At 40.4% G+C, this 15,975-nt stretch overlaps 1 protein-coding gene across 2 annotated transcripts in view; it reads right to left on the bottom strand.

Moving 5' to 3' along the window:
• LOC149473012 (cytochrome P450 2K1-like) overlaps positions 1–15,975 on the bottom strand; it is a 60,373-nt gene that overhangs the window by 26,480 nt on the left and 17,918 nt on the right. For both annotated transcript variants that reach the window (XM_089681959.1, XM_089681968.1), the window contains exons 2-6: positions 13,165–13,327; positions 9,597–9,746; positions 7,591–7,751; positions 6,147–6,320; positions 2,419–2,560 (exon numbers count right to left, since the gene is read on the bottom strand). In XM_089681959.1, the coding sequence (XP_089538085.1) occupies positions 2,419–2,560; positions 6,147–6,320; positions 7,591–7,751; positions 9,597–9,746; positions 13,165–13,327 (790 nt within the window). The remainder of the gene's footprint in view (positions 1–2,418; positions 2,561–6,146; positions 6,321–7,590; positions 7,752–9,596; positions 9,747–13,164; positions 13,328–15,975) is intronic.

The raw sequence follows: 15,975 nt of genomic DNA, 5'->3' as shown, positions 1-15,975 counted from the left end.
ACCACTGTGGGAGCGACAAGATCCAACTCTTTGCAGCATCCCAGCCTTCCTGCAAGCTTTCCATAAAACCTTTGATGTGCCCGGCAGGACTTCATCTGCCGCAGGAGCTCTTCTTTGGCTTCATCGAGGTAGCAGGACTGTTGGACAATATGCAGTTCAGTTTCGCACCTTAGCTTCAGAACTGGCATGGAATAATGAGGCCCTCTCTGCAACCTTTTGGCAGGGTCTAGCAGACCGTATTAAGGATGAACTAGCTGGAAGAACCATACCCACCACCCTGGATGACTTGATTGCTCTTAGCATCCAAATCGATATTCCCTTCCAGTAGCAAGATCTGGAAAGGGCTCATCCACGTCGCCGTCCAGTGGGTTCTTTTGCTCCTGTTTTCCAGAAAGTCCCTGATCAACTTACCTCTGCAACCGTACAGACATCTGAAGAGCTCATGCAGTTAGGCCGAACACACCTTACTCCACAAGAGCGATCATGTCGCCTAAGATTTGGTCTATGCCTTTACTGTGGGGCTGAAGGTCATCTAATTAAGTCATGTTCTGTCCGCCTGGGAAACTCGGGTCTACGTCACTCTGAGGGAGGTGATCTAGACCAGAACCTGAATCCTGCCACCTTCCCTCGATTTATCATACCTGTCTCCATTCATTGGGCCCTGAACGCCTACCAGGTTTCTGCTTATGTGGACTCTGGGGAAGCCGGGAAATTCATTGAGCAATCTTTGGCCACTGAATTGGGCATTCCTCTTGTCCCCTTGAAGACTCCCCAATCAGTATCTACAGTTGATGGCTCTACCATGGCCTTAGGACTTCTACGCTTCCAGACCACCTCCATAACTATGCATGTTGGCGCTCTTCATTGTGAGGAAATCTCCTTCCTGATCCTCCCTAAGTCTTCTAGCCCCATCATTCTTGGACTTCCATGGTTGCAGAAACACTCACCCAATCCTGACTGGAACTCTGGCCAAGTATTGTCTTGGGGGTCAAAATGCAATCAGACTTGTCTCCCTAAGGTGTTCCCACCTCGCACTGTGCCACCACCTCTTCGATGCTCCCTCAACATTGCCAGACCTTACAAGATGCATATCATTTTTTTAGGGCAGGCGATTCCTTTAAATGCCAAAGTTATCCTAGTGGCTAAGAAGCCACTGGATGATGTTTACTGACTCTGGCCCATCACTTCCTGTAAAGTTTTTGTTTCAGTCTATGTCTTCAATGGGGAGACTTCCCCTCAATTTCTGTCAGTATAATGGGGTAAGGGTTCAAACCACTTTTAGGCTATTTTCTCTGTCTCTAACTTCCTGCTTCGCTGACAACTGCTCTCCTCATTTCTTGTCTTGCTGTTATAGGCTGTAAGTGTGTAGGCAGAACCCCAAATGGGTTGTGGTATGCCTCCTCCTGTTTCATGGGGTGATAAATACAGAAAGAAGATAGGTCTTGTGGTCTTGGAGTGTCAGGGGTTGGATACCATACATTGAAAGATGTAATTGCTTGAGCTACCCTGCAGCGGGGCCCCTTAAAAAGGGGCTATGAATTCAGACTATTCCTTATTTCACCTGTTGGAGGTTTTCTTATCCAGGGAAGGTACACACACCCCAGCGTATATTTAAGTGATGAAAAGATGTTGGCACTGTTATTGCTACATGAGAATGACAATTGATTCTGCCATGTGCAAAAGAACTGTACTGGAACTGTTATGTTAAATCATCAATAAAGCATTCTATGATTAAGCTGTAATGACGGGCTTGTTCTTGTGTGCAGAAGAGTGTTAGTTCAGTGTGACAATGCTTCGGGGAACATAGTATGATACTACAGGTTAGCGCTTCATGGTAACTGAGTAACATGAAGCTAAGGAAGAAGAAGCAGCCTTGGAAAGGGAGAGGTGGTGGTCAGGAGACGCAGGTCCAAATGGTAGGATACACCCCTCTAAAAGGCTGGGATACCAATATTTAGCCCTCAGTTGCGGCATGGGGCTGATCCAAGGCAACTGGCCTGAAACTACTGGGCTCTGTGAATGTCAAGTTGTGGCTCCCTTCCTAGTCTGCTGGAGTAATCCACCATGGAACTGTGTAATGTTAAGGTCTGGTGACAAAGATTGTGATATCACTCTCAAAACGTCTCTGTAGTTGCTGCCAGAACAGGTGTCACTGGCAGGGTAACTATTGAAATGCTGTCCTTCCGTTTGTGGGGCCCTGGGACAGTAAAATAGCCTTTGAGCATAATGAGGCATATGCTGACAAGTGGGTCAGGAAATGAGGTGAAATTTACAAAAAGGGGTCAGACAGGGATATTTACTTTTTCCAAGTCTACCAACATCTAAAAAGAAAATAGCCTGTAAGAAGTAAAGGTGGAGCAGACTAGTCAAGCAAACTTATCCCCAAAATGACATCACTTTGTAAAGCCACAAAATTACTTTGTATTTCTGGATACTTCATCATCAACAAAATGCCCCAGCGTAGTGTTGTAGATGTTGTTTCGGTCCCAGCTCCAAAGAGATCCAGAACTGAGTACACCAGATTTTCATCATCAAAGTACGTTTCAGCTTTGGAGGACTCCTAAAAACACAAATATCAAATGATTCAGACACTAATTATTTATTTATCATCCTACGTTTTTTTTAAATATTATACGCTTTATGAAGGAGCCTTGTCCCATTAAGAAAAGAGAAAAGACAAAGGGCCACATTTATAATGGATTCACCAGCATAATAATGGCATATTTGCTTAGTAATGTTCTCTGAACTTACGGAACATATTAGTTGTGGATTCCCCAGCTGAAAAGAAACTACATTTAATGACATTCACCAACATCTGTACTTCAGTGGGGAAAGGTGTATAATAGAACTTTCACTCTAATTGATAAAGGGTGAATGTTAAAACCCCTGAACATTTCCTGGTTATATTTTTAATTAAAATGTTGCCAGGCTATGGAAATTAAAGTATAACTAAATATAAAATAATAGTGCAGAGCTCTCCTTTAATACCACAATGCAACAAACGTAAATACGAGGGGCGTTCAACTCAAACCGGGACTTTTGAGTTTATGTAATAAAATAACAAATTTCAAGGAGTGGAAACTGCTTTCTTTTTTTCAACATACTCCCCTGCCACATTTATACACTTATCCCAGCATTTAGCTAATGCCTGGAAAGCTTTGGCATAGAAGGATTTGTCAGTATGCCTAAAGCATCCTAGGACAGCCTGCTTCACTTCGTGAATGATTGTGTTCACCGTTCCCACAGAAAGATTTGTTACTTGTTTCATGACAGGCGCCTTGGCAGCAGGGGGAAATGTATAGTGCACAGGGAGGGTAATGGGTGCAGCGGGGGGGGAGCAATTGCTGGAATTGACCCCCAGTATGGCTCTCATTGCAGCAGCTGAAAGGCAGTGGGAGGGAGAGGAGAAGAAGCCAGCTTTCAACTGCTGCAGAGAGAGTCATACAAGGGATCGGATCCAGTAATTGCAGCCCCCTGTGCCGAACACCCTCCCTGCCCACATCCAATTCACCCAGCTGCCTGGACCCCTGCTGTCCTGGGCCCCGTACAGGAGGCCTGGTGGTACCCCCTTATCCACAGCCTTGCTGCTATTGGCTGGGAACTGCCATGGCCAGGAACGTCACTAATGGACATACAGCCATCTTTGAAACGTTTACACCATTCAAATGTCTTACTGCGGCTGAACATCTCATCACCGTACTGTTCTTGAAGTGTTCTGTAGATATCACTGGGTTTAACGCTTTCGTTCACAAGACAATTCATCATCACACGCTGTTCCATGCACCCACTACCATTGTAAGAGGACACACTTGCCACTTACTACTGCATGTAGTACCACCACGCTATCATCCCTTCTAATACGTGTAAAATTAAAAGTCCCGGTTTGACTTGAACGCCCCTCGTATATTAGTTTCTCTTGTGCTACTAATCTATAATCTATTTGTTAAAACCCATAAGGCCTTGTGCACACGGCAGCTAAAAAATGCCTGTATGACAGGCATTTGACTTTTTTTCTGCCTCCAAACACTTGTTTATGTAGAGCCTATGTGTACATTTAGCACTTGCGCATACATTCATTTCAGTGACCAGAATAAACTAAAAGATATTTTAGAAAATATACTATAACTAAAGGCAAAACTTTAGGAGAAGGACTAGAGCACCTGGTAGGTTCTTATTGCTGTCTGTGTCCCTGTTAGAGAGATTCAGCCTATTTATTGTTAATACTTAGAGCAAAAGAAAGTCACAAAGTTGAATTGTCTTCAGAACAGTAGTGGGGGGGGGAATCTTCCAGTGGGGACACTAGTTCTGGTGTCCCTGGTGACAACCAAGTATTCCCTCATTTATGGTACATCAATAAAGTCACATGGGTGTGACAACATTTGTCAGGGCAGGGCCACTGACATCATCATGTCTACCAGAAAGTGCCACTCGATCACTGAAAATAGATGATGCTGAGGTTTCACCTTAAGGGGACATTGTACCCAGATATTGTGGCAACCAGTTAAAGTGATCTGCTGTCTGAATGCACCTTAATGTTTAAAGCTTTTTAATAAAGGGATTTTGTGTTATAATGGTAAAGCACTATTGCTATTCCTTCTTTTTTTGAACGGGGGAGCAAGTGGAGACTGCATATTGGTGGTGATTCATACTGGGGCCAGTGGAGAGATCCCAGGAGGGAGAGAGTAGTGAAGACCTGGGAATAGACCTCTTAAAGGGTAAGGCGCATTTGACATATTGCTTACACTAATAGGTCCACAAGTTCAGGTAAGTGCACATGATGAATGGTGATGGGACTCACTTGTGCTGTTGATGCATGTGAAGGATTAAGGAAGAAGTATTTTTCATCACTTTGGAGAAGGCCCAATTGAAGGGACTTATATGATGGACACATTTATGTGATTTATATTATTTTTGTCACTATAAGGATAATAAGTGTTATTGTCACTCATCAATATAAATGGGTGCACATATCATTATCTGATGAATGAAATAGTGATATTGGTTGTTTTGAGTATTTTTGTTGATTTATAGTAGTGGTATCTACTCATTATTTAATTTATTGTTGGAGCACTCACAATAACCAAGTAGGAGTAATTTATCTGAGACACAGAGGTGTTGCTCAGCACTTTTTATTTTTTGTTTTAGTTGATGTGGGAAATGCATTATAGTGCAAGCAGCAACTACTTAACAGAGGTCAAGTCTATACTAGCAGGTGCACGGAGAGAATAATCCCAATATTGTCTTAATAGGAGAAAAATATTCCCACAGGGACACTAATTCTGGTGACCCTGGTGACAACCAAAGATTCCCTCACTTTGGAGGGATTTCCTCTTACTTCCTATTCTGACTATGGGACAGGAAGTGAAATTAAATCTCCTCAATGGAACACAGATGGCAAAAAACTGATAAGGTTTATAACCCTCTCATAATGGAAAAAATCTACCTGTGCTTCTACTTTAAACAAAATACTACAAGTGATAAAATATGGGGAATGGGGTTGCAGCATGTGCACTCATGAAAATATTTGGAGAGAGAGAATAAGACTTTGCCATATCATAGATTATCCTTTTAGAGAAAGACTGTCATGAAAGAGAGGTAAGAACGAAAGGGACTTCCAGACTGTCAAAGAAGTCTTGTTAGAGAGAGAGGCTGCCATGGTAGAGTCTTCCTTTCAAGAAGGAGTTTGCTACAATAAAAAATGGACAACACTTTTAAGCCCCATTTACATGACAAAAAAATGCCAGCCATGGCAGGAATCCAGACGATTCCTGTGACTGGATATACAGGTGGATGCAGACAGTTGGGGCCACGAGCCTGTCCAAAGCAAGGATAGGCTGACCACGGTCTCAACTGTCTGCTGATGTTCAGACGTAATCTCACGGCCAGTGATTACTTGTGGTTGGGGACAGATGAACACCCCTAAATGCGAATTAAGCCATTACACTGACCTGTCTGACAGACTACCATGTAAGAGACTTCACATCAGACAGACAATGCCATACAGAGACTGGAAAATGTGAAAAACAACATTTGGAATGATTCACGTGTCACTGAGTGCTAACAAAGTCTCACAAATGTGAAGGAAACCACAAAATCACACACGGTTCATTTATAAATCCAACACATTATATAAGAAAAACATATACCTGTTCTTGTTTCAAAAGGTATGCATCTATATATCCAGAGATGGCATTTGCATCAAACATTTGTCTCTGATGTTTGATGCGCTTTAAAACAAAATCTTTGAGCTCTTCAAATTGCTGCATGATCTCTTTGTGCGTTCCAAAAAAGGTTGATATTCGAGGAAAAAAGTTAAACAGCTGTGGAGACAAACCAGTAATTCTTAGAACTTTAGTTTACATACATAATAATTTTGAATCACATCTAGTACACCATGTGGCAATCTGGCCTTGTCCCCTGACTTTCAAATACACCATTAAAAAAAGATAATTTCTACTTAATTGGATTCTTTTGTAGAACAAATCCATCCAAATAACCTTTCATATGCAGGCATGTCAGATGTCTGCATTTTCTGCCATGCTTGTGGTCCTATCCAAGAGTCCCTACAAGTCAACTGCTGCCTGGGCACTTCGCCAGTCACAGCTTTATGGCAGCATGGCAAACACAAAGCCACTGGTAGATAAAATTCACATGACACCTCATCTACAGTTTGCCAGAAGGCACTTAGGAGACTCTGAAGAAAGCTGAAAAAAGATTCCATAGTTTGATGGGACCAAATTGGAGATTTGGGTTCATAAAAACAAGTACCATGTTTTGTGTAAGGCAAACACTGCAAATCATTGTAAATCATCCATCCCCACCAAGAAACATGGTGGTGGTAGCATTCTGCTGTGGGAAGGTTTATGGGCAGAAATATGGGTAAAAAGAATACAGTAAAATGCTGCAAATTCTGAAAGAAAATCTCATGCAATCTGCAGAAAACCTGAATCTAGTCAGGGGATAAGATTCAGTATGTCTTTCAGCAAGATAATGATCCCAATTCCCGAGTATCAAGTCCGGAGATAAGATATGTCTTCCAGCAAGATAAAGATCCTGAGTATAAAGCCAAAACTACACAAGAAAATGTTCACTCAGCATATTGTATCTATAAAAAAAAAAAGCAGTGTTGTTACCCTAGAATAGGACTACAATAACCTTCCCCACTCATCCCGATAGTGGGGGTTGTTCTGTAGACCTGTAGATGTAACCGATGAATGCAACAAAGGCAGAAAAAACAGCGTTATTAGCTGAGTAGCTTTTTGAAGAATCAACAATTTTTTCCACTTGCTCTTATAGAACAAAATGCTTTCACTTGATTATTTAACAGATCAAAATGTATCGAGCCAGAGAAGTTAATTGTTAGGGTTTACATACCCTTTAAATAATTTTTCGATTATCTCTTTTGACATGAAAGACACTTCCCTTGATTAGTAAAAAAAAAAAATCTTAATCTTAATTCAGTGTTCTATAATAGTCAATCATGAAAACTTCCAAAAGGGTGAATTCTTTTTATGGCTCTGTATATGTTAACATTTGTATATGCAGGCTTAATAAGCTAATGCCCATAAAATATTAATATGCAGTGCTTACCATCATCTTAGGTGAACCAGCCAGTTTCTCATTTTCATCCATTATTCGAATGAGTTTTTTAAATGTTGGATCGTTGTATTCAAACCTTTCTCCAAAAATGATAGAGCAGATAACATTAGACACCGCACAGTTCATTATGACGTTTGTGTCAAATGGTTTCTCTGGAGCATATAAATAAAAGGGAAAAAAATTGTGTATTAATTTACTCTGAAAGCGTCTCCTGTGTCTTGGGTATTTAAATCTTTGGCTAAGTTCACACTCTGTCTCCCGGCAGCCGCTTTTGCATGGGCACAACAATCCACTCATTTGAATGGGCTGCTGTACCTACAGAAAACACTGGAAAAATGTCCCTTTGCCTTTTCCAAAAGGGAAGGGAAACCGCATAGTACTAGGCTGTTCCCATCATGGGAAACAATGCTGTATGGTTTCCAGTGCAAGGGATGCCATTATGAATGAATGGCACCTCTGCTAACATCGGTGCGTTTTTAATGCAGGTGAGGGAAAACAAGTGATTCCCACACCTGCATATAGTGTGAATCTAGCCTTTCTAGACAGTTCTTCTCAATGATACTTTAATACATGAGACACATTTATTGGTTTCCTCTCTCAGATTCTTCCCTTCATTTTAAACCTGTACAGAAAGTTCTAAACTGATTAGTTGCAATAAGCAACAAAGATAAGTATTTTTTAGGCACTTGGATAATAAATGATTGTAAATCCCAAAATACTTCTGCAGACGAACACACTGCATAATCTGTGCTCCATTAGCTTCAGTGGAGGGCAAGTGAGACATCAGGGGTCTAATAGACCCCTGATGTCTCAAAAAAGAGAGCCTGTCACAGTAATACAGTAAGCCATCACAAAAGTGTTATGCCCCCTCTAGTTGATAACAATAAAATTAATTTAAAAAAATATAAACGTCACGTTCTGCATCCCTAAGTACACATACTGTACATGTGTACAAACAGGATGAATGCACTACATATTGTACATATCTCTGCAAACATGGGAGTGAGAGCAATAATAATAGTTCATAGCTAGCTTTAAAATGATGTAAAGGCTTTTAAAGCAAAGCCTATGAACAATTTTGCGTACCAAAGTTAGTCACTGTGTTCTGCTGTTCAGATATATAAAATATGTTGTATTTTTTTTCATTACATTTACATTTATTTTATAATTGCATTTCATAAACCTGTATACTTAATATCATGTGACATACAAAACTGAGCCTACAAGCATTTTATTACACAGGGTATTTTTTTCAGAAAATGTGTACTGTTTGTGGAGTTTAACAAATCTTCAGGCCTAAAATTAGAATTTTAATATGTGCCAAAAATGGAAACAATAGACTTTGTAGATAAGTGGCTACAAAATAACAATCTATTTAGTTGTCTGGAAATGGCTCCTCTGGAAATTTATTCAAAATTTTCACAGCTCTTTTCATGTATCAAAGTTAAACTGAAAAATAGCAGTGCACTTGTGCCTAGAGCTGTATGTAGGCAGTGTGAAAATAAAAGCACTGTACCTGTGAACACAAGTCTTAAGTGATGTGTAGTGAGATTTGGTGATGTCACTACTGTGCTTCACTGTTCTCCTTGCTGGTGAGAAAGCTTTAACTGAGGACATGCAGTGTCAGACTCTCCCTGCTGTGCTTCATTCATTATGTGGATGTGTGATTCCAGCACCTATACAGCTGTTTTTGAATATTCCCCCACCAGTCATCACATTACCAATCACCAGTAAAGAAAACTTGGATATGGGGAAGCAGAGCCCTGCTCTTCTATCATGGTGGCCATCACCACACAAAAACACAGTGCAGGACAAGAATTGGTATGTCAGTATTGAGGACATGATCAGCTGCACAGAGTCCACAGGCAATACCTGTGTTTAGTCCTTTGACCTCTGTAGTCTTTTGTAGCACAACGTTCACAGTTTAGGGTCCCATTTAAGAATTGCCATCTCCCCATGTAAAAGGCAGACAGTTTGTGTTTAATAGAATGTGTTACCTTTGTGTGACTTGAAATGTTCTATAAGAGGAATTAATTCATCTTGTATCCTGGCTTCTATTGTTTTCTTTCCCATTCCAAAATCTCGAAGAGTTGAGAGTGCAAACCTCCTACTGGCTTTCCATTGTTCTCCATTAGAAAACACTATGCCTGAAAAACACATAATAACATGTAACCACACAGTTTATTATGATACCCTGTAGCCTAAAGTGGGAAAATTGTAAGAAAAATTCCACGCAAGGAATGATCATTCGATTTTCGTACAGTGTGTGTACAACTTTTGACATCCAATTCAGACTTTCCAAACAAAAATTTCCTAAGTGACAAACTCCAAAATTTTTCTTGTACGTGAACAGAACTAACGATTTCCATTTAATATAGAATAATCGAATACGCATGATCAGACTGCACATGATCAGAAACAATAAACAAAATTAATCTATGCTACAATGTTTCTTCGTCAAACAAAAAAAAAGAGCCCTTGTCCTTCAAGAATTTTTGTACAATTAGTACCAACCTTGGGCTCCACTTGCTGTGAAACATTGAGAAAAACCAGACGACTGTTCATCCAATTTTCTTATAGTGTGTACCCACCTTAATGTAAAGCTACAGGCAAAACCTGTTTTTTTTAGTTTTGGAGAGAGCGGAGAGGGATTAGAACACCTGACAGTTTTTATTGCTGTCTATGGTACTCTTAGGAGATTTGCCCTCTCTATTTGTCCTGTTTACCATTATCATTGAAAGTGAAAGTAAAAGAAAATCCCACATTTTAGGTCATCCCCAGAGAAGTAATAGAGGGGAACTATTCCAATGGGGACACTATTTCCACAACAGGACACTGATGGAAAAAAAAATCTGACAAAGGTTATAACCCTGCCTTACTCTATGCAAAATGAAAAAACAACTATTGCCTATAGATCTACTTGAAGTCTATACATGAAACGTTAGCTATGAATGGAGGATGAGCAGATTAATGAAAGGTCTTTCTAAAAATGGAAGAGCTGCCTTTGACAGCTACCTTTGTTCTATTAACCCCCACAATTACTGGGGGGGGGGGGGCATTGAAGGAATGTCCCTTGTGCTTATTCTTTTTTTTCCCTAAGTAAACTTAGGCTTTAATTAGAAAAAAACCATACCCAATGTGCACTAAATCACAGTAAATAATCAGCAAATATCATTCACCACTTTCTTCAAGAAAAAAGTGAGAGCCTAGACAGCTACCCTTCTGCTCCTGTAACCTCTGTATAACATTGCTGTGTTAGGAGAGTTTTATGGTAACTCATGCTCAAATCTTATGCACGTAAAGATTGATCTTCAAAATTGTGGTCAAAACATTGCTGAACTACACCGTGTTCCAAATTATTATGCAAAGGATATTTTTTTCATTTGCCTAAATAATTGATGTAAATAACAGTCAGCATAATTCTCATGTTATCAACTATTAAGAGTACAATTCAAATTATATTGAACAAACCTCCTAATGATAACAGTATTTTTTTTAAACATAAAACACTTCCAATGCACTGTTCCAAATTATTACGCACAGTAAGTTTCAAAACACTTTATAGGTTGTAAAGAACTGAAAATTGTCATTTGTTGTGTTTGCAGCATATTTACTGAAATCAAAAGCTATTTCAATCAAACTTTTAACAACATTTTAACTTTTTAAACATTTTAACAGGCCACGTTACATTTTAACATAGGACCCCTTATTTGATAGCAGCTTCACAAGTCTTGCATCCATTGAACTTGTGAGTTTTTGGACAGTTTCTGCTTGAATTTGTTTGCAAGATGTCAGAATAGCCTCCCAGAGCTGCTGTTTTGCATATAAACTGCCTCCCACCCTCATAGATCTTTTGCTTGGGGATGCTCCAAAGGTTCTCAATAGGATTGAGGTCAGGGGAGGATGGAGGCCACACCATGGCTTTCTCTCCTTTTATCCCCATAACAGCCATTGATGCAGAGGTATTCTTTGCAGCATGAGATGGTGCATTGTCATGCATGAAGATGATTTTATTACGGAAAGCATAGTTCTTCCTTCTGTACCAGGAAAGAAAGTGGTCAGTCATAAACTCCACATACTTTGCAGAGGTCATCTTTACACCTTGAGGGGCTCTAAATGGGCTGACCAGCTCTGTTCCCATGATTCCGGCCCAAAACATGACCCACCACCGCCTTGCTGACGTCGCAGCCTTGTTGGAACAGGGTGGCCATCCACCAACCATCCACTACTCTATCCATCTGGACTATCCAGGGTTGCACGGCACTCATCAGTGAACAGGACTGTTTGAAAATTAGTCTTTGTGTATTTTTCTGCCCAATGCAGCCGTTTCTGCTTGTGAGCATTGGTTATTGGTGGCCGAATAGAAGGTTTATGCACAGTTGCAAGACTCTGGAGGACTCTACACCTTGATGTCCGTGGGACTCCAGAGGCACCAGCAGCTTCAAATATCTGTTTGTTGCTATGTAAAGGTATTTTAGCAGCTGCTCTCTTGATCCGATGCATGGATCTGGCAGAAATCTTCCTCAATGTGCCTTTATCTGCACGAACCCGTCTGTGCTCTGAATCAGCCACAAATCTCTTAATAGTGCGATGATCACGATTAAGTTTTCGTGAAATATCTAATGTTTTCATACCTCGTCCAAGGCATTGAACTATTTCACTCTTTTTGGCAGCAGAGAGATCCTTTTTCTTCCCCATATTGCTTCAAAATGGTGCTCTGCTTAATAATGTGGAACACACTCCTTTAGTAGTTTATCCTTAAATTGGGCTCACTGGCCAATCTAATTATCACAGGTGTCTGAGATTGTTTTCAGTGATCAAAAGAGCCCTGACACACAATGCCATCCATGAGTTAAACTGAAAAACAAAATATTTCATCTTTGTGACACTTAAATAGAATTTGCATAATAATTTGGAACACGGTGTAGTTCTAAAACAACCTAATGTGTGCAGTAGTGAGGCCAAGGCAATGTTCAGAATGAACTGGAAAAAAAGATCTTTATTGTCCCTAGTACAGTATATGTATGAATTTTTCTTTAGGAACCTTAGATTGTAAACTCCATGAGGGCAGGGACTGATGTGAATTTACAATATATGCAGATTATGTAAAGTGCTGTGTAAATTGGGCAGCGCAGTGGCTAAATGTTTAGTGCTTCTGCCTGGCAGTACCATGGTCATTGGTTCAAATCCCAACCATGGTACCACCTGCCTGGAGTTTGCATGTTCTCCCTGTGCCTGCATGGGTTTCGTCCAGGTGCTCCGGTTTCCTCCCACACTCCAAAGACATTTTGGTAGGTGAATTGGCTCCTGTATAAATTGGCCCTAGTATGTGTGTGTGTGAATGTAAGTTAGGGACCTTAGATTGTACACCCCTTGATGGTTAGGGACTGATATGAATGTACAATATATATGTAAAGTGCTGCGTAAATTGATGGCGCTATATAAGTACCTGAAATAAATAAAAATAAATAAATTGACTGCGCTATATAAGTACCTGTTAAAAAATAAATAAAAATCTTCAGAAAAAAAGATAATCTATTCAGAAAATGGTAACTCTAAGCTGACCTTTTTCTTTACTTATCAGTGTGAAGAGTGGTATATCTGCTCTTTCTCCAAAATCATCAGCTTGGTTGACCAGGGCATCCTTCACAGCCCTGTACCCTGCGATCACCACAATCTTCTTTGGTCCAAACTGTACAGTGAAGATTTCTCCATATTTCTCATAGAGCTGCAATACAGTAGCAATTTCAGTTTGGTGCAAATTGGATGTACACCTTAACTTAACTTCTATCAAAAAAATATTCTGCTAGAAAAGCATACATTGAGCTTCCCCAGTCATTGTGCATACACTTAGTATAGAACAGTGTTTCTCAACTTTTTTTTCTGTCAAGGCACCCCTCAAAATTCTGCACAATCTTGAGGCACCCCATTCTAAAATATAAAAACGAAGCTAATAGTTTTATACAATGCAGCAACATTCAAACATGACACCTAACTTCAGAGGCGCTATATCATTCCAAAGCAAACACACCTTTGCACCCTAGTACTGACTAGTATTCCAGGGTTTGTCTCCCTCACTCAGCTAATATGACCCCAGTGCTGATGGAGAGGGACAGGGAAGGGGCAAGGGTGTACAGGCGCTCAACATCCTCCTCGTCAACTGATGACATTGCTTCTTAGAAAGGTTGTAATGGTGCACAATGAAAACCTGTGACTTTGTATAACTAAAAGGCAGGCTTCATCCATCCACTGGCTTGTATATAGTTTTCAGACAATTTTGCCAAGGCACCCCTGAAGACATCTGAAGACTCCCCATGGTGCCTGGGCACTTTGGTTGCAGAAGGCTTGTATGGAAGATTTAGAAATGTAGGAAAGTACCCATTTCCAAAACAAACAAGGAATGCTGGGTGAAATAATCTTTTAGCCTGGGTTCTCATATATGCGGTGCGGTATATCGCATGTCATTCACACAGGAACTGCACCGCATTCCTGTGCAAATCACATGAAATTTGTGTGTGGTTGCGATTGGAGCCATACATTTTGCATGGCTCCAATTGCACCGCACCCGCACTGAAAATGTGCAGGACCCTTTTTTGGGAATCGGATCACATGGGTGTTCACACCTATGCGATCCGATTCTGCACATCGCACCACGTTTTGCGGACCGCCATCGGGGTGTTGTTAACTTAACATAAAATATAAGGAATCCTCCTGCGCTCAATGGAATGATTATTATAATACAGCTGCTATCACTTGACTAATACCAATAAGTGCAAACAAAAAGAAAAAAATAGTGAAGCACTTATATCACATAAATACAGTAAAGTGCATTCGAAAAAAATTAAAAATGAATTAATATGAATATAATTCTAATATTCCTGTGTAACAACTCTATATAATGAACGTTAATGCCTCCCTCTGGTGGGAGAAAAAAATAGTGCAACCAGATATGATTAAACTATAGTGATACAACACACACTTTAAAAACCTATTGCACCGTGCATATATCAAAATTCAAAACGGAATGTGAATAAATAAGTGAAACAAATTAATTAACCGCATGAAATAGTGCCTAATTCATACACATGACATATACATCATAAGTGAAACAAAAAAAATGTCCATGCATGTGACTGTGCTTTTCGAAAACACACGTGATCTCCACTTCTAGGTGCAAATAATCTCCTCCAAATGGCAGCAATACCTGCTCACCTCCCCTCCTTGACCCACACAGGGCCCCAAAGCAGTTACCACCTCAATGGTGTATCTCCTCTGGCAGACTCCTTATTTCTCCTCCTCTCTTATGCAGGCCATAGATGGGTCGAAAATCGGCCGATTTTTCGGCCGATTTTCGGATCGTTAGTGGGCGATTTGGTCGGCCGTTTTTCGGTATTTTGGCCGGTTTTTTTTTCGGTAAAGTTGGAAAAAAAATCGGCCGATTTTGCCGATCGGCCGATTTTCGCGGCAATTAGTGGGCAAATCGGCCGATTTTTTACCGATAAAAAATCTGCGCATGAGCAGTGACCTGCAAGAGGAAGACAAAAAGAAGAAAAAGAAGAAGAGGAAGACGATGAAGAAGAGGATGAAGAAGAAGAAGAGGAAGAAGAAGAGGATGAAGAAGAAGAGGATGAGGATGAAGAAGAAGAAGAGGATGAGGATGAAGAAGAAGAGGATGAGGATGAAGAAGAGGATGAGGATGATGATGAAGAAGAGGATGAGGATGATGAAGAAGAAGAGGATGAGGAAGAAGAAGAGGATGAGGAAGAAGAAGAGGATGAGGAAGAAGAAGAGGATGAGGATGAAGAAGAAGAAGATGAAGAAGAGGATGATGATGAAGAAGAAGAGGATGAGGATGATGATGAAGAAGAAGAGGATGAGGATGAAGAAGAGGATGAGGATGATGATGAAGAAGAGGAAGAAGAAGAGGATGAGGATGATGATGAAGAAGAAGAGGATGAGGATGATGATGAAGAAGAAGAATAGGATGAGGATGCAGAAGAAGAAGAGGATGAGGATGATGAAGAAGAAGAGGATGAGGATGATGAAGAGGATGAAGAAGAAGAAGAGGATGAGGATGAAGAAGAGGATGAGGATGATGATGAAGAAGAGGAAGAAGAAGAGGATGAGGATGATGATGAAGAAGAAGAGGATGAGGATGATGATGAAGAAGAAGAATAGGATGAGGATGCAGAAGAAGAAGAGGATGAGGATGATGAAGAAGAAGAGGATGAGGATGATGAAGAGGATGAAGAAGAAGAAGAGGATGAGGATGAAGAAGAGGATGAGGATGAAGAAGAAGAAGAAGAAGAAGAGGATGAGGATGAAGAAGAGGATGAGGATGAAGAAGAAGAAGAAGAAGAAGAAGAGGATGAGGAT

The sequence above is a fragment of the Staurois parvus genome, unplaced genomic scaffold (assembly GCF_062004578.1).
Source record: "Staurois parvus isolate SC_StPar_1 unplaced genomic scaffold, SC_StPar_1.0 ptg000018l, whole genome shotgun sequence".
In the NCBI taxonomy this organism is placed as follows: Eukaryota; Metazoa; Chordata; class Amphibia; order Anura; family Ranidae; genus Staurois; species Staurois parvus.
Note: the sequence above shows the minus strand (reverse complement) of the source record. Positions and strands in the feature narration are given on the sequence as shown.